This window comes from Aulonocara stuartgranti (genome assembly GCF_965226115.1).
Source record: "Aulonocara stuartgranti genome assembly, chromosome: 22".
NCBI lineage: Eukaryota > Metazoa > Chordata > Actinopteri > Cichliformes > Cichlidae > Aulonocara > Aulonocara stuartgranti.
The window spans coordinates 18,993,767-19,012,302 of NC_138957.1; the positions used below are offsets into that span (position 1 = coordinate 18,993,767).

At 40.5% G+C, this 18,536-nt stretch overlaps 1 protein-coding gene across 3 annotated transcripts in view; it reads left to right on the plus strand.

Moving 5' to 3' along the window:
* LOC309698980 (uncharacterized protein) overlaps window positions 1–18,536 on the plus strand; it is a 57,586-nt gene that overhangs the window by 20,885 nt on the left and 18,165 nt on the right. For 2 of the 3 annotated variants that reach the window (XM_082521755.1, XM_082521757.1), the window contains exons 3-22: window positions 221–245; window positions 348–365; window positions 629–697; window positions 1,858–1,994; window positions 2,082–2,189; window positions 7,888–7,945; window positions 8,029–8,076; window positions 8,434–8,502; window positions 8,719–8,858; window positions 12,810–12,935; window positions 13,035–13,092; window positions 13,193–13,261; window positions 14,132–14,220; window positions 14,364–14,432; window positions 14,543–14,564; window positions 14,641–14,667; window positions 14,790–14,855; window positions 14,941–15,080; window positions 15,347–15,466; window positions 16,283–16,340. In XM_082521755.1, coding sequence (XP_082377881.1) covers window positions 221–245; window positions 348–365; window positions 629–697; window positions 1,858–1,994; window positions 2,082–2,189; window positions 7,888–7,945; window positions 8,029–8,076; window positions 8,434–8,502; window positions 8,719–8,858; window positions 12,810–12,935; window positions 13,035–13,092; window positions 13,193–13,261; window positions 14,132–14,220; window positions 14,364–14,432; window positions 14,543–14,564; window positions 14,641–14,667; window positions 14,790–14,855; window positions 14,941–15,080; window positions 15,347–15,466; window positions 16,283–16,340 — 1,516 coding nt within the window. The remainder of the gene's footprint in view (window positions 1–220; window positions 246–347; window positions 366–628; window positions 698–1,857; window positions 1,995–2,081; window positions 2,190–7,887; window positions 7,946–8,028; window positions 8,077–8,433; window positions 8,503–8,718; window positions 8,859–12,809; window positions 12,936–13,034; window positions 13,093–13,192; window positions 13,262–14,131; window positions 14,221–14,363; window positions 14,433–14,542; window positions 14,565–14,640; window positions 14,668–14,789; window positions 14,856–14,940; window positions 15,081–15,346; window positions 15,467–16,282; window positions 16,341–18,536) is intronic. The other variant, XM_082521756.1, reaches the window with a different exon arrangement.

The window sequence follows — 18,536 nt, forward strand, 5'->3', positions numbered from 1 at the left end:
CAAAGTTGCATGTAAACACACCAAACCAGTATAGAAAGGTGCTAACCAGCCAAAGGCTAAATGCACCTGTTATTTTATCTCTGTAATGTGGTAGGAGGAGAAGGAGAATTAATTTGAGTGAGAAGATTAGTTAACTGTGGTACAGTGTAATAAGACAGTCCCCACATTTACCTAAGTAATAATAAACCATCTCTGCATGTTTCCTGTTCTTTACCCACAGAAACTGAAAGACCTTTTCCCAAATGGTAATGCTCAATTTTTACTTGACATTAGTGTTCATGTGAACTCTGATCTATTATACATTTTCATCTTTTCTGTTTTTCATTTTAATGTTTACCTCTTTTCAGATACGTTTCAGAATGTTGGTAAGTTTGGTTTTTTTTCTTCCTTCTTGGTGTTAAGTATTTTTATTTTGTATTTATTGCTGTGCAATGTGTAGAGTTTTTGCACTGGAACTAGCAACTAAAGGCTTACGATGGTCCTGAGGAGGTGGTTGTCTGAAGTTTGTCTTTTTTTTTTTTTTTCTTTAAATAAGGTCTAAAAAGCAGGGTGTAGAAGGCTCCCCTATTTATTGGAAGCTTAAGGTAGTCCGTTCTTTCACTTTGACATGTGTTTTTGCTTTTTAAAGCCAAAGGTGTACCTCATATCATTTTTGCGGATCCAGAAAAAAAGAATTGCCTCAAACATCCCATTGTGGGTGAGTACATTTTCTCAAAGTGCACCTTGTTAGATTTGTATTGTTGATTGTCATTTATGCTTAGAAATATCTACTCATATATGCTTAGAGTTGTATAATCAATGTCATGTTGGTAGAGGTTTGATCCTTAATAGTCTGCAAAGACTTTGTGTGCATTCCAGAGTGCTCTGGGATTCACACCCACATCCTGGGAGCATGGGAGAGGTCGTACCTTCTCTTATTATTTTATGGCAGGATAAACGTATCTATGTCTGTTTTAGTCTAAGTGCCTTTTGTTTAGATGAACTGCTGGACTTCCAGACCAGCAGGTTTAGGGAAGTCATTTATGGGGACACACACACACACTTACACAACGCACAGGCAAGGTACTCTTTGTTTGTATGTAGACGTCATATTGTATGTTAATGAACCTATGTATATTCATGTAACCTCAATAAAAGAGCAGTGTTACGGGGGTGCGGACGAGAGCGACTGAGGTTAAGCGAAGGAACAGCGCTTGTCGTGGTTCTCTCCCTCATATATGAGTAACACAAAGAACTTTGCCTACTTGGTGTTCAATGCTTTTGCTGTGTAGTTGAATTGTCTTGAACGTTCCAGCGAATAGGTTTGTAGCTTAAACCTATCACACCTACCCTGCTCTACAGGTTTGGTTTTGTGGGTGTTGGGTTTTGTTCGCCATTTTAGAGAGATTTTTGTATGAAAGTTCATGCAAATATGTGTGAGTGTTGAGTTTTCATAAGAACTGGAGGAACCTTTTATTAATGTATTTTAATTCATGCGAGAGATATAGTAGTGTTCTCTGGGAAGGATTTTAGTTGGGATAACATCTTGGCAGAATCAGCTGATGACCAAGACACACTTGAGTGTTTATATGTGCAGCACAATATAGATTAATGTAATCTGTTACTGTCTTTTTAGCCCCTATATGGGTATTAAAAGTAAATCGTCATTGATTTTTACACTTGTTTGCCTTTCGCATTACTGTAGCAGCATTTAAGCGAGTTCAGGAACCTAAATCTTAAGTTTGCTACTGGACAAACATAGGATTTATCACCTAGATGTAGATGAATGTGAAATTGTATTACATCAGCCTGTTTAAAACAAAGGAGCTTGTTTGATGTTTGAAGTAATCGTCCTGTTTCAAATTGACTTTCTTTCAGGCTTGTCTGCGCTGAGTCTGTGTTTCAGTCCAGAGTCACGGACCTCTTTTTACTTGTGTCACATCTGTGGTGAGAAGAGTTTACCTAGTAATGTTTTAAGGCACTTCTTTTCTATGGACCATTACAGCAACTACATTGTGAGTACTGAACAACATAAAATATAAAGCAGGAATATTTAGTGTTTAATTTGTAAGATTAATTCTAACTTTTTGCTTTTTGATAAGAATTGCATGGATCCCAATGCAATGAGTTTCTCCTGGATCCCCAGCAAGAAAATGAAAGAGACTGAACTCAAAAACAGAGTAAAAGAAGAAGCGTCTATGGACTTGCAGGTGTGTGTGTGTGTGTGTGTGTGTGTGTGTGTGTGTGTGTGTGTGTGTGTGTGCGTGCGTGTGGAAGTAATGTAAGGCAAGGCAAGGCAAGGCAAGTTTATTTGTATAGCACAATTCAACAACAAGGTGATTCAAAGTGCTTTACAGAGACATTAGAAACAAGAACAAATAAAAAGCATGATTTAAAATTGAATAAAACAAGCAAATTAACTAACTAATTAACAAACAAACAAACAACAGTATATAAAATCAAAACAGATAAAATCAGAACAGTAGATAAAATCATTAGTTAAATGTAAGTTTTGAAATTTAAGCTTAAAGTGTGGATTTGGTGCTTTATTCAAATGCAGCTGAGAACAGGTGAGTCTTCAACCTGGATTTAAATAAACTGAGTGTTTCAGCTGATCTGAGGCTTTCTGGGAGTTTGTTCCAGATATAAGGAGCATAAAAGCTGAATGCAGCTTCTCCGTGTCTGGTTCTGACTCTGGGAACTGATAAAAGACTGGATCCAGATGACCTGAGGGATCTGGATGGTTCATACTGGGTCAGGAGGTCATTGATGTATTTTGGTCCTAAACCATTCAGAGCTTTATAGGCCAGCATCAGAACTTTAAAGTCTATCCTCTGACGGACAAGCAGCCAGTGTAAGGACCTCAGAGCTGGACTGATGTGGTCCACTTTTTTGGTCTTAGTGAGGACTCGAGCAGCAGAGTTCTGAATGAGCTGTAGTTGTCTGACTGATTTTTTTAGGTAGACCTGTAAAGATGCTGTTACAGTAATCAAGCCTACTAAAGATGAATGCATGGACTAGTTTTTCCAGGTCCTGTTGAGACATCAGATCTTTTATCCTTGATATATTCTTGAGGTGATAGTAAGCTGACTTTGTTATTGTCTTAATGTGTTTTTCTAAGTTTAGGTCTGCATCCATCACTACACCCAAATTTCTCGCCTGGTTTGTGGTTTTTAGATGTATAGATTGAAGTTCTCTGGTGACCTGTAATCGTTTTTCTTTGGCGCCAAAGACTATTACCTCAGTTTTGTTTTTGTTTAGCTGGAGAAAATTGTGGCACAACCAGTCATTGATTTCCTCCATGCATTTACCAAGAGCCTGTACAGGGCCTCGGTCTCCTGGTGACATTGTGATATATATTTGTGTGTCATCTGCATAGCTGTGATAGTTTATTTTGTTGTTGTTTATAATCTGTGCCAGTGGGAGCATGTAGATGTTAAACAGAAGGGGTCCCAAGATGGAACCTTGGGGAACTCCACATGTGATACTTGTCTGCTCAGATGTGAAGTTACCTATTGATACAAAGTATTTCCTGTTTTCTACGTATGTTTTGAACCAGTTTAGTACAGTTCCTGAAAGACCTGTCCAGTTCTCCAGTCGTTTGAGTAATATGTTGTGGTCAACTGTATCAAATGCTGCACTGAGATCCAGTAAAACTAGGACTGACATTTTTCCACTGTCTGTATTCAGACATATGTCATTAAACACTTTGGTCAGAGCGGTTTCAGTGCTGTGGTTCTGTCTAAAACCTGACTGGAAGGCATCGTAGCAATTATTCTGTTTTAAGAAGTAACTGAGCTGTTGGGAAACTGCTTTTTCAATGATCTTACTTAAAAACGGGAGATTTGAGATCGGCCTGTAGTTGTTCATTTGTGTCTTGTCAAGATTGTCCTTTTTCAGTATAGGTTTGATTACAGCAGTTTTTAGTGATTCTGGAAACACACCTGATAATAAAGAAAAGTTGACGATCTGTAACAGGTCTGACTCTAAAGTCTTTGAGACCTTTTTGAAAAAACTTGTTGGCAGGACATCTAAACAGCAGGAGGAGGAGTTCAGTTGACCTAAGATGTCCTCCAGGTCTTTGCTGTTAATAGGTTGAAACTGTTTCATGGTGTTTAAACAGTTTTTTGGTGGACACAGTACATATCCTGGATCTGCTGTTGATGTACCAATTGCTTGTCTAATTTTTTGGATTTTTTCAGTGAAGAATTTGGCAAAGTCATTGCAGGCCATGGTCGAATGAAGTTCAGCTGCCACTGACACAGGGGGGTTTGTTAGCCTGTCAACTGTAGAAAATAAGACCCGAGCATTATGGCTGTTTTTAGTGATGATGTCAGAGAAGTAGGACCTCCTTGCATTCCTCAGTTGTAAATTATAATTGTGAAGTTTCTCTTTATAAATGTCATAATGAACCTGGAGGTTTGTTTTTCTCCATCTGCGCTCAGCTTTCCTACACTCTCTTTTTTCATTTTTCACCAGTGTGGAGTTTCTCCATGGAGACTTTTTCCTTCCAGAGATAACCTTCACCTTAATGGGAGCAATAGTGTCCATTACATTTAACATGTTAGCATTGAAGCTATTGACGAGCTCATTGACTGACCCTCTGGGCAGGTCAGGTGTTAATGGGAAGACCTGGTTAAAAATTGCACTACTGTGTTCAGTTATACACCGTTTTGTGATCACTGTTGTTGATATATTTGTGTGGGCTGAGATTTTACTTTCAAAGAAAACACAGTAATGATCAGACAGGCCCACATCAGACACAGTAACCTTTGAAATGCTCAGGCCTTTGGAGATCAGTAGGTCAAGAGTGTGTCCTCTATTATGTGTGGCCTCTGTTACATGCTGAGTCAGCCCAAAGTTGCCCAGAGTGTTACTCAGGTCTTTAGTCCCTTTGTCCTGAGGGTTGTCCACATGAATGTTAAAATCCCCAGCAATAATTACACAGTCAAAATCAACACAGATCACAGACAGCAGTTCACTGAGGTCATTAAAAAAGTCTGTGCAGTATTTGGGAGGCCTGTAAACATTAAGAAACACAACTTTGGATGGGGCCTTCAGCTGTAAAGCCACATATTCAAAAGACTGAAAACTTCCAGGAGATAGCTGCCTACATTGAAATGATTCATTAAATAAGACAGCAACCCCTCCTCCTCTCCTGCTCACCCTGGCCTCACTGATAAAACTGTAGTTAGGAGGGGTCGTCTCGATGAGAACAGCTCCACTGTTACTTTGGTCCAACCAAGTTTCAGTTAAAAACATAAAATCAAGGCTGTGCTCAGTGATTAAATCATTAATTAAAAATGTTTTCCCAGCTAGAGATCTAATGTTTAATAAAGCCAACTTAAGTGTTTTAGAGGTATTACTTGTCCCCTCGTGTTTGGGAGCAGTCTGTGGCACACAAGGTATGTTTACTATGTTTAAAGATCTTTTAGAGTGCAGCTCTCTGTGTTTTGACCAGGCCACATGTCTCCTGTCACCTAAAAGTACAGAAATTTTAAAACCTTCTAGTAAACAGGGTCCCAGCTTCTCCTGGGAAAAGTCATCACTGCCATAATCCTCACAGCCCGGACCCTTCACATATCACATATCAGACTGCGGAGACAGGGCATGAAGAGGAACTAAGGGGGGCGAGGCTGGGCAATGTGACTTCGATTGCTCTGTTGAGGGTGGGGCTCGATGGCGAACCTTTGGCCGCTCTGGTGGGGGGTTTATGGGGGACAAAAAGGGATTGGGACGGGGGGTAGATCTGAGCCCAGCATTGACCCGCTCCATCATCTCCTCAGTGAATTTCAGGTGTGGGGAGGAGGGAGAAAGGGAGGGGGAGGAGGGTGATGGCCTGTCAGGGGTTTGGGGGACTGGGGAAGGTCGTGGTCCCTTGTCCTGGTCGTTGGTGTTGTTGAGAGAGTTGGAGGCAAATAGGGACCCCTCTTCTTGCCTTAGATGTCTCTCCTTTCTGAGGCTCTTCCCGGGTGGGGGCAAATGGAGCTCCTCCTCAAGGTTTCTGCTGGGCTTTGTCTGTTCTTGGAGTACTGTTTGTTCCTCTTTATGAGATAACTCCTCGTTTATCTCAGCCTTGGCACCAAGCACAGATGGATGACGTATGGAATAAAACAAGTTGGAGGTGAACAGTTTCACCCCTGACTTGTTAAAATTAAATCCATTTGCTTTGAACAGATGCCTGCGTTCCCAAAAAATATTAAAGTTGTCGATAAAATGCACTGAGTGGTCAGCACATGCTGATATAAGCCATTTATTCAGTGTAAACAACCTGCTGAATCTCTCGTCTCCTCCTCTGACCGGCGGTACAGGTCCACTGATGAATACAGCTGCATTCAGAGAGTTTACAGTATTTAATAATCCAGTAAAGTCCCGTTTCAGAACCTCCGACTGTTGTTTGGACACATCGTTTGACCCTGTATGCAGAACAATGTTTGTCACAGTTGGATATTCATCTGCAATTTGAAGAATTTTCTCCTTCAGGTTGTTGACCATATCGTTAGGAAAGCAGAGGACTTTAGTGTTCTTACCGCACATCCTTTGTACATCCTTTACAGCAGAGTCACCCACAGTCAGAGTTTCAGGCCTAGCCTTTAGCTTTCCCTGTGGCCTTTCACTTTTCAACAGATTTTCAGACCTTATTTCGCTGCTTTTAGATGGATGGTTGTCCGATATAGATCCAGGGTCCTTTGATAGTGGAGCAAATCTGTTCTGCAGTTTCACATTCAGTTGTTTTGGAGGTTTGTTGTTAACCTTCCTATTCACGGTTGTCCAGTCCTGTTTCCTCCTGTATACAGGGGTAGAAGAGCTTCTCTGACTCGTAGGAAGTGAAGGCCAGTCGGTTTCAGAGATTTCAGCTCGCTGTGCCCTGCCTGTGATACGTCCTCCCCCTTCCAGGAGACATGATTTATGTCTTGGTTTTGCACCAAGACAGTCTAAGGGGGGATTATCACTTGAGGATTTATAATAATGCACAGAGTCTACTTTCTTGGTCATGTTATCTGTGCTCCTTAGCTGTGTACTAGCTTGCTCATCGCCATTGTTTTGAATCAAAGGCAAGGTTGTTTCATTTCCACACAGTCCATTTACCTCCACGTTTACTTCTAAGCGATGAATTTTTGTCTCCAGTACTGCAATCTTCTGCAGGAGGCTGTGGTAGTCATCTGTGGAGAGGGAAGGCATCTTGTTGCTAGTTAGCCTAGCGGTTAGCACCTTTCCAGGCTATTGAGGCTGCTCGGTGCCCAGACGCTGTAATCAGGCTTCAGCTGTGTCTAGGCCACAGACACACGGAGCGCTGAGGATAAGGTAACCATAAAATGTTGCTGTTTCTGTTAAGAACACTCTAGTCCTAATGATCTACAAGTGTCCAGAAGTTATCGCAGGTAAGCTCACACGGAAAAAAGGGAAAAAATCAGCATAAAAATCAATATAAGAAGCAAAGCATTCAAGAGCAAAGAGATGAAGGAGTATTTCTTCAGCCAATCACATGGCAGTAACTCGGTTCATTTATGCATGTAGACAGAACATATGGTGTGGTTGCTGGTGCCAGACTGGCTAGTTCAGGTGTTTTAAAGCTGCTGATCTGCTGGGATTTTCCCACATGACTGCCTCTAGGGTTTATACAGACTTGTCCAAGAGATTTGCAGTGGCAGGGGGCAAGTTGATACTAACAAGATATGCCTAATAAAGTGTCAGTTGCTGTATATCCAGCACATAACCCTTTTGATTTCTAGTAAAAAAAAAAAAAAAAATTAGGGAAATTGGTTTGTTTGTCTATCAGGTGGATCACTCTGTTTTTATCTGGTATACGAAAATATCTTAAGAAATGCAGGCTGATCACAAAAGTGTTTTTATTTTTTATAGCTACTGTTCAGTTCTACAGTTATATTCTGCATTTTCTCTCTGCAGATGCTGCATTTACCTGATCGTCTTATGGAAAAGCTTAAAAGCAGCACCTACTCAGAAGGTATAAGATCGATCCATGTAGTGTTTGTGTGACAGTTTTATTTAGTTTTGCACTGCTGAAAATGATCTGAATCTTCTTTGCAGTGATGCTCACTCTAGGTGAAAATGAGAAGCTTCTCAAGCTGATTCAAGGTTTGTGCACTTTTTTTTTTCTCACTGATCAATCAAGTTGTGAATTCAGTGTTTTAACATCTGATTAATTAGAATCACAACTGCTGCCATCTGCTGTTTTCAGAGGTGGTTTTTCTCAATAGAAATCATCTTCACCACAAAGTCTGTTTTGTGGCTAGTCTGACACTCTTCATGGTATCGCACATATCATGTTTAAGCCACATTACGTGGTTTGTTTTCATATTATGACTCAAAGCTTTGTCATTTATCTTGTTGTGGCACCTTTATTTACCAAATATATATCTGTTCACATTTACTCTTTATTACTGTCTTTCAGTCAGTGTTTAATCACTTGAATCTAATCATTTTCCCTCTTAGCTTTCAAGCCAGGGAAGATGACGATCCTGGCTTACCAGAAAGACAGCAACAGGAAACATCCGCTTCTTGGTCAGTAACAACCACCAAAATAACAAAGCCATATTTGTTTTCAAATAAACTCATTCATTCATTTGCTCAAGTAAAAGAATGCTCTTTTTTTTTTTTTTGAGCACTTCAACAGCATGATTAACAATCTCTTTTTTCGTCCTTGACATACCAGCGAGGCAGAGTTTGACAAACTGGTTCCCTCTCCTCTAAACTATCTGTGTCATCGTGATCTTACAGGCATGCAGCACCTCGTCGAGTGCGTTTGTGTCGGAGCAGATGAGAAGAAGCATTACCTCTGCACGCTCTGCGGCCTAACAGTCGGCGCCCACGTGATCATCAAACACGTCCTGAGCTTTGACCACATCTTTTGGTATTTTGTAAGTAGCAGTGGCATCAAAGACCATATTAATTAAGTTAATTGCTTGAGATGAGTTGTAACTTAGAGGATTTCAAATTGTACAGTTTGAGAGTTCAGCTGAGTTGTTTAGAAGGCAATCAGATGATTTGAAGTAGTCGGGCTGATGTAATGGGAAGTTAAGATTTGAGATATGAGTGGATGCGTCATCATGCAGACTTTCAAACTCTTCATCTTCAAATTAAACTACAAGACTAACTCACACTGAGCTCACACTCCTCACCTATCTCTAGCCCAAATCCTTCAAAGAGCAGCTGTCCTCGTCGCCTTTTTATTGACAACTGTTACAATACACATCACAGCAAAAGCACCCCCCCTTGGTTACAAAGACAAGGTACTGTGTGTGTGCGTGTGTCTCTGTGTGCGTGACTTCCTGCTCACCAAAAGGATCATAAAAGCAGGAATTAACATCAAACAGAATCTTCACAAGGGATGTGCTTGTGATAAAGCCTCCCCCAGCATGGAGTGGCTGGAGAGGTGGTCAGAGACAAAGGAATGTCTTGATCCTATAGATTGAACTATAACTTTACAAATTTAAGAAACACAATGACACATTCAACAATTAGACTTAACATAAGGGATCACTACAGGTTTTCGCTTTGGCAGCGGTTGTCCTTCTCTCATGGATTGGCTGGAGCTTTCTTTTGGCGCCTTCCCAGCTTTGACAAAAGTCCAGCTGGGATAACCACATTTACTCAGGGCCTTCTTGGTGTGAGGTTCCTCTTCTTCCCTGGCCACTGTGTCTGTGGGGATGGTGTTCGCTCTATGTTGTAACATCCTAATGACACCCAGTTTATGTTCCAGTGGATGATGAGTGTCAAACCTTAAATGCTGATCTGTATGTGTAGGTTTACGGTACACATCAGCTTTTAGAGGTCCCCCATTACTGATGGAAATCTCACAGCCTAAGAAGGCTAACCTGCCACTTTTCATATCCTCCCTGGTGAATTTGATGTGTCGATCCACCGAGTTAATGTGATCCGTGAAATGTGGTACGTCCTGAGATTTGATTTTCACCCAGGTGTCATCCACATACCTGTTTCTGCCTGTAGAACTGACACTTGTATGTGAAGTAGGTGGAATTAAGACCGTTCTAAAAGGAAACACACTTGGTTTGTGAATGGTACTCATGGCCATTGATCAGTGGGCTTTGATCAGTGGTTGTTGATCAATGGTTGTGAGAATTTGCATAATTATTGATGAAAAAACTGACCTCCCAGCCCATTGTTCCTTCAGTGGGCTGGCTTCAGTCATTGTGCAAATGTACTGTTTATAAGATTGGGGAAACCTGCAGTCAGCTGAGACTGAAGAAGTCACTTGGATAAGTGACGAAACGTTTCTTCCTCTGAAAACGCTACGTCCAGATGAACAGAATCAACCTTTGGTGATTTACTTACCTGGATGATTGAGCATGCATCAAGAAATTGAATTTGTGATACCACTGGAAAAACAAAGATCCATCTGTGGGGTGGGTGATGACAGTATTTATTTATTTATTTACAATTTTACGTCAAGCAAATACGATTCTTTGATTCAGCTCCTGGACCTAATTGTGGTACGCTTGAACATCACTGCTAGACTCTTTCAGTCAGTCAGCAAAATGATCAATAGATATAAATTTATTAATAAAAGAAATTAAGCACACTTTTTCCACCTCAGAAGTCAATAATACCCTTTTCATCAGAAAGATCTTCTTGCGACTGCTTCGCGGTAGTGTCAACCACTTTGGCACCAGTTTGCTTGAGATTGAAATCTAGGCTTTGATTTCAGATTTTATTTATGTTTGGTTCACTCCCTCCACCCACCAAAGTCACTCTGTGTCCCTCTGTGACATCACTTCAAACGACTTCCTGTTTTATTTTGTAAATTCCTTACCCTTTGTGTCTACATATGGTTACTCCTGCTTTTGTATCTTTCACACATGTGGTTGATTATCCAATCAGCCCCCCCTGTGTATAAGTTTCTTGATTTGCCCATCTCATTTGCTAGATTGTTTGTGTATGATTCAGTACTCAAACTTTCCAGCCATTCCTGGTTCAGATTTTTTTCCTTGTGTGTTCCTGTTTGGTGTTGGTTTTCTTTGGGGATTACTTGTTTTCACCTGTTGTGTTTTGTTTTCCCTTTTGGCTCTCTTGCTATGTTTTACTTGACCAAGTGGTTTTTGTATCAGCTTTCTGAAAGAGAAGCTCGCTTTTTGTTAAGTTCCTTTTGGAATTGCATGTGGATCGTCTGTTTGAACTGAGCTGGTCACAGAACAATTTGGCAAACAATGGATACAGCGGACCGTGGATTGCTCCTGCAGAGAGCCAAGAAGGTGCTGTCTTCAAGGAGAAGTCTCTTCTCCAGCATTAACATCCCTGAAGAGATTCAACGCAAACTGAAGCCCACTGTATTGGTAATTTTTTCTAAGCTCAGGTTTTTAGAATACCCGCATGTGACAGATGGGTGCCTTTTGTGCTCGTTTTGGAATATTCCAGTGACTTTTGAAGCCAACGATGGTCTCCTTTCCAGTCAAGCCCCGAGCCTCCAGTTTGTTGGTTCCAGCCTGCTAGCTTCCTTTTTATCAGCTTGCAAAGAATCTTTCAGCTTCCCTTCATAATTCCCAGGAATCCCCTATATGGGGAATGCTTCCACTACTATTTGCATCAAACCTTCCAAAAAGATTCTGTCCCTTTGGATCTCAACTCTCTCTCTTCCTAAATCCTCCCTTCCTTTGTGTCCCTTCCAACTTTCACCTGTCCTCAGCATCATTCGAGCAAAACTGATGGCAGGTGTCGTCTCACATGGCCAGCCGCCTTCTGGCTCCAGAGGGTGATATGGTCCGTGACCTCCGTTTAGAGGAGCATCTTCAGGCAGATTTCAAGCATTTGCCTGTCCTGTGTCCAGAGGATTCGTCTTTGCCTTCCAGCTCTGCCTCTCAGCCCAGCTGCACTCGACTCACCAGACCGTTCCACAACAGTCTCTTATCTTTGAGACACTTCTTAGAGCGTTTACATCTGCCACATGCCCAGCCCTGAGGCAGAGGCAGTCCATTGTATTTTTACCACGTTTTCAGTTTTATAGTTCACGAGGTTCCTCTGCTTTAAACGACTTACTGTTACTATGATGGGTAACCAACTCTGTCTTTGATTTGTCTGTTTGCCTGCGTTCACTGGTAAACTATAGTTTATACTTAAAGTGTACTTGCTTTTTAAAACGAAGGCTTTTCCCAGCATACTTCCTTTACAAATCAAATGTGCAGTCGTCTCTTTCTGATGTAGATACAAGGACTGTGAGTTGCTTTTAGCAATGAAATTTAGAGGTTTTGTATCGGTTGATCTGCTCTTGTGGCAGCCAGTTGATGAAAAGTGGGTTAAAAGCCTCAGGCCAATCTGAATGACTTCACTGTCAGTAGAAAGATTTACAAGACAGAGTGGTGGGGAAGTGAGTGCTGCGTAACAAAGTTCATTGGTTTGAATCTCTGGTTGGCTGGGTGGTAGGGAGTTTCCTTTTTTCTGTGCCTGCGTGCACTGTCCAAGGACATGCCGGTTTGGTTATTTATTGTTTGACAGTTTGAGTATATCAGCTCTGTGCTGGGCTCATGCTCATGACCTGTGTGTGTGTGTGTGTGTGTGTGTGTGTGTGTGTGTGTGGTCATTTTAATATCTATCGCGCTAACTTGCTTGAATTACTGCATCTAGGTTAATGTGATTTTCACAGAACAGCCATTATTTTCTTGTGCAGATAAAATGGGAAAGTTATTTCCATTTCGATTGAGTGTACTTTTTTTTTTTTTTTTCTTCCCCCATATGAATGTACCTGTGGTGCTCTGTCATTCCTGCGACTCTGTAACGATATGTAAGAACAGCCATGTTTGGCCTTCATTGTAGAAAGGTGGGGAGTAATATGTAAATTACTTTGAATGTCTTTGCAGAAAGTGTGGCATCCCTCTACATTGTTGTCAAAAGAGTGCTACTCGCTGTACAATCCCTCCTTTGAATCCATGATGCTTGACTTGGCAAAGCAGGCGGAGAAGATTCATGGAAAAAATGATTTGAAAGTATGTATATGTGAGGTTTCTATTCAGGCTTTTAAGATGATTGGAGGCGTTAATTTTTCTTAATGTGAAAATACAATTTTATTTATTTTGTTGCTGTAGCAAGTGAGCCTGGAGCCCGCTGAATTCAAGTCCGTAAACTTTAAAAGCTACACAGAAGGTGGGTGTCTAATTTTAAACCTTGGTTTAGGATTTATTCATCTGCACAAACTGGCTTTTTAGTGCAGTGTAGAGTAATGTTGTGCCAATTGATCTTGTAGCTTTGACGACCCTGGAATATATCAAGAAGTGCAGCTTGAAACCAGCCATCAAACCAGGGGAGAAGCTGGGTAATGTATCAGGGAGTCTTATGCTATCAGACTTGAGTAACTGCTGTGTTCAGCACAGCTATGTCAAACTTGGAGATGTTCAAATTGAAGTAAAAGTATATTTTGTTACTGTACATGTGTAGAGTTTTCAGCTACCTGTAGCCAATATGACTATTTGTAATTTTACTCTATATATTCTATCTGAATGCTGTATACTCTGTATCAGTAGGAAAATGAGAGCAAATCTGTGACAGAAAAGCATTTTTTACCAATAATGCTGAATGCTGTCACTTTGCAACAACACAATTTACAGCTGAATATCTAGCAGGGAAGACTTTTCCCAAGCATACCAGCTGTAACAAGTTCCTCTTATTCCAGTACCACGTTCAAATCCAGTGAGCTCCAGAAAGCGCCCTGTTCGTTCACAAGTGTTCATATGTTTGATTGCATGGCTAATCAGTTGATCTGATACAGCTGTGGCAATGCAACTGAAAACACCTGAATTTGATGACAGGTCTGTCCCAATACTCTGGTCTATGCAGTGCATCTGTACTTCTAATTAAGTGAAAACTGGTTATAGTTAAGAACATAAACCACACAGTTGGCTCACCGAGACTATATCGGCACCAATCGAGCTGCCACACTGCTTCACCTAAATGTGGGCCACAGACACACACTAAGGTGGACACGTGTGTAAAATGGCAGCATAATAAGTTAGTATAATAAACTGACACACTGTCTAAAGAAGACAAAATTTAGGACCTGCCAAAAATTCACCAAAACAAAATAAGTTCATTAAAGAAATCAGTTGACAGAAAATCCATGTTTTTATGTCCTTTAAAAAAACTGTTTTGAAGGTTTTAATGTCATTACAATACTTTCTCTTTTCAGAGTATCATGCTGTCAAAAATGAGTCGGCCCCTGCAAGCGAACCTTCAGAGCTGCGCGCATACTACCCAAGATGTAAACTGCTGTGTCAGGTGATAATTTGTCCTTAATAGCCTTTATGTTGCTGCTGTACCGCTGGCTGCTTTTTTTTTTTTTTTTTTAAATAAAAAAAATTAAATTTCCAATGCACCGACTGTCTGGACAGTCTTGTTTCACATCTGTCTCTTTGCAACAGGACTGCGGTCTGATGTTGAAAAACATATCTCAATATCTCAATCATCTGTCAAATCCAAGACACAGGGAGGTACAGTGACTGTTTTGATTTTCTTAGTGTTTTTTTTTTTTTGTTTTTTTGTTTTTTTTGAGATTTGCTAATTAAACGTGTAGTAAAAACTCTGTTTTGATCTTCTCCAGATGTTGTGGAAACTCTTTGAAGGTACTTTTCTTTTTCATGTTTTGTGTAATAAGAGTTCAAATTAGATCTTAACTTTTTTCTTTTCTTCTTACAACAGAAGGAATTGAAGGCTATGAGAAAAAAGGTACACATACGTATTTGATTTGCTATCACGGAACTCATTATTTTCACATATTTGTATAGTTGTATTTTAGAAAAGTCACAGATGGCTTTCTGCTGTTGCTCAATTCATTCTCTTTATCACAGCTCACTTTTTCCTTCACTTACACTTGTATGTCATGGAGTGCTTCAAGAAAAAACAGCCAGCCATTGGTAAGTTTGCTCGCTGTGTTTTCATACGGTAGATTTGAAAAATGTTTGATATAATTTTGTTTTTTGGTTTCTGTTTTTCTTTTAGGTACAACCTTGATTGTGTCCTGCATTACCACAGAAGTTGATGCAGAGCCTTTTTACATATGCTTTGCTTGTCAGGAGTGTGTCTGTCAGTCCTTGATTGAGCCACACTTAAACTCCCGAAAACATGTTGTGCACACACTGGTGAGGTTTTAAGTTATTATTTACTGCATTGATTAGTATAAGCGACAGTGATGTAGCTGAAATTATATTTTTATTTGGGCTGTTGCTCCAGTGTACTGATATCACAAGTATCACATTAATTCCTACATTTAGTTCATAGCTTTCCTTACAAAATCAAGAAATTAGGGGCAGCTCACGCCCCTGATCGCACAGTACTCTATATTACATAGACGGGCTCTGATGAAACATACAGTTTGTAATGAGCGACTCTTGTCTTCTACTCTTAGCTGTTTGAGAATCCCTGGCGGCTGCCTTTCGGCTGGGAGAATCTGCAGGATGATCAAACACTAAAGGCAAAGGCGTGGGAGGAAGAGATTGAGGCAAGACCAAAGGAGGTGGTTCTGAAGGTAAAATGCAAATTAATGAACCAAGGGGGCTCAGCTCTTTTTATAAATCCAGAAATTAAAACTGAACTAACATTCACTTTATGTGAATGAAGATGATAGGTTTGTAGCTTGAACCTATTCGTTGGAACGTTGAAGACAATATAATTACACAGCAAAGCAAGACACGAAGTAGGCAAAGTTCTTCATGTTTCTCGTGCACGGGAGAGAACCGGACAAACGCCGTTCCTTTGCTTGACCCCAGTTGCTCTCGTCCGCTCCCCCGTAACACTGCTCTTTTATTGAGGTTACATGCATAGGTTCATTAACATACGACGTGTACACACACACAAAGAGTACCTTGCCTGTGTGTGTTGGGGGGGGGGTCAGAGTGTGACCCCATAAATGACTTCCCTAAACCTGCTGGTCTGGAAGTCCAGCAGTTCATCTAAACAAAAGGCACTTAGCCTAAAACAGATATAGCCACGTTTATTCTACCATAAAACAATAAGAGAAGGTACGACCTCTCCCATGCTCCCAGAGTGCTCTCTAATGCACACAAAGTCTTTGCAGACTATCAAGGATCAAACCTCTACCAATCTACAACTAATTATAAAACTCTAAGCATATATAAGTAGATATTTCTAAGCATAAATGACAATCAACAATACAAAACCTAACAGAAGATATGTTTCAAAATTAAAGCAGGAAAATCCCAAATTTTTAAAAACACCCGTTAATGTAAGGGGAATCATTTCCTGCTGACTCTATCATTAAATTTTTCTGTTTTTTGTTTGTAATATAATATATTTTAAAAACAATGTAATCTTTGTTTCCCAGGTTCTTGATATGCCATGGTCAGTATTTTACAGGCTCAGCCCTCCTACTTTTGGAAAAGGTAAGAACTATAACTATATATATTTTTTTATATATATACAGACAGCTTTAGTTTAATGCAAGGCATTGTAATAAAGTAGAAAAAGGTTCTATTCACACAAACAATACTGAACCTCAGAGCAACACTATGACCATTGTGCAGTTTTGTGTTCTGTTGATTATTTAAACCAGGTTGGTTTTTTTTGTTTTTTTTCAGGTTCTTTGATTAAAACAAAGAAAAATGATCTGTTCAGGAATGAGCATGTTAACAGAACTATATTAAATGACCTTTTTTGGGGGGAGGAGGGGGTCAGAAAGGAGGCAGTGGCTCCATACAGGGAGTGCAGAATTATTAGGCAAGTTGTATTTTTGAGGAATAATTTTATTATTGAACAACAACCATGTTCTCAATGAACCCAAAAAACTCATTAATATCAAAGCTGAATGTTTTTGGAAGTAGTTTTTAGTTTTAGCTATTTTAGGGGGATATCTGTGTGTGCAGGTGACTATTACTGTGTATAATTATTAGGCAACTTAACAAAAAACAAATATATACCCATTTCAATGATTTATTTTTACCAGTGAAACCAATATAACATCTCCACATTCACAAATATACATTTCTGACATCAAAAACAAAACCAAAACAAATCAGCGACCAATATAGCCACCTTTCTTTGCAAGGACACTCAAAAGCCTGCCATCCATGGATTCTGTCAGTGTTTTGATCTGTTCACCATCAACATTGCGTGCAGCAGCAACCACAGCCTCCCAGACACTGTTCAGAGAGGTGTACTGTTTTCCCTCCTTGTAAATCTCACATTTGATGATGGACCACAGGTTCTCAATGGGGTTCAGATCAGGTGAACAAGGTGGCCATGTCATTAGTTTTTCTTCTTTTATACCCTTTCTTGCCAGCCACGCTGTGGAGTACTTGGACGCGTGTGATGGAGCATTGTCCTGCATGAAAATCATGTTTTTCTTGAAGGATGCAGACTTCTTCCTGTACCACTGCTTGAAGAAGGTGTCTTCCAGAAACTGGCAGTAGGACTGGGAGTTGAGCTTGACTCCATCCTCAACCCGAAAAGGCCCCACAAGCTCATCTTTGATGATACCAGCCCAAACCAGTACTCCACCTCCACCTTGCTGGCGTCTGAGTTGGACTGGAGCTCTCTGCCCTTTACCAATCCAGCCACGGGCCCATCCATCTGGCCCACCAAGACTCACTCTCATTTCATCAGTCCATAAAACCTTAGAAAAACCAGTCTTGAGATATTTCTTGGCCCAGTCTTGACGTTTCAGCTTGCGTGTCTTGTTCAGTGGTGGTCGTCTTTCAGCCTTTCTTACCTTGGCCATGTCTCTGAGTATTGCACACCTTGTGCTTTTGGGCACTCCAGTGATGTTGCAGCTCTGAAATATGGCCAAACTGGTGGCAAGTGGCATCTTGGCAGCTGCACGCTTGACTTTCCTCAGTTCATGGGCAGTTATTTTGCGCCTTAGTTTTTCCACATGCTTCTTGTGACCCTGTTGACTATTTTGAATGAAACGCTTGATTGTTCGACGATCACGCTTCAGAAGCTTTGCAATTTTGAGACTGCTGCATCCCTCTGCAAGATATCTCACTATTTTTGACTTTTCTGAGCCTGTCAAGTCCTTCTTTTGACCCATTTTGCCAAAGGAAAGGACGTTGCCTAATAATTATGCACACCTGATATAGGGTGTTGATGTCATTAGACCACACCCCTTCTCATTACAGAGATGCACATCACCTAATATGCTTAATTGGTAGTAGGCTTTCGAGCCTATACAGCTTGGAGTAAGACAACATGCATGAAGAGGATGATGTGGACAAAATACTCATTTGCCTAATAATTCTGCACTCCCTGTAGTGTAGTGGTTAACACATAAGATCCTTGGTTTGTCCATCCCAGTCAGGAAGACCATCTAGTGTGCAAAATCAAAATTTGCAGATCCATCTCCAGACAATGAAAAAGACTTCAATTTTTTTTTTTTAATTATTTATTCACAGATAGGTCTGAACCAGAACCATATATTGAGCATGCAAACGTGCCCAAAGCTGGAAGTTCTTTATATGGCCGTCAGTATGTGTGTTCAGGGCTGTGCCTATGCTGTGTGTCTGTGTGCTCATGTCTGTATGAAGTTGTATGTGTACATAGGGATGTGTTTAGCTAGTGTAGTAGGTGAAAGGAAAAATCAT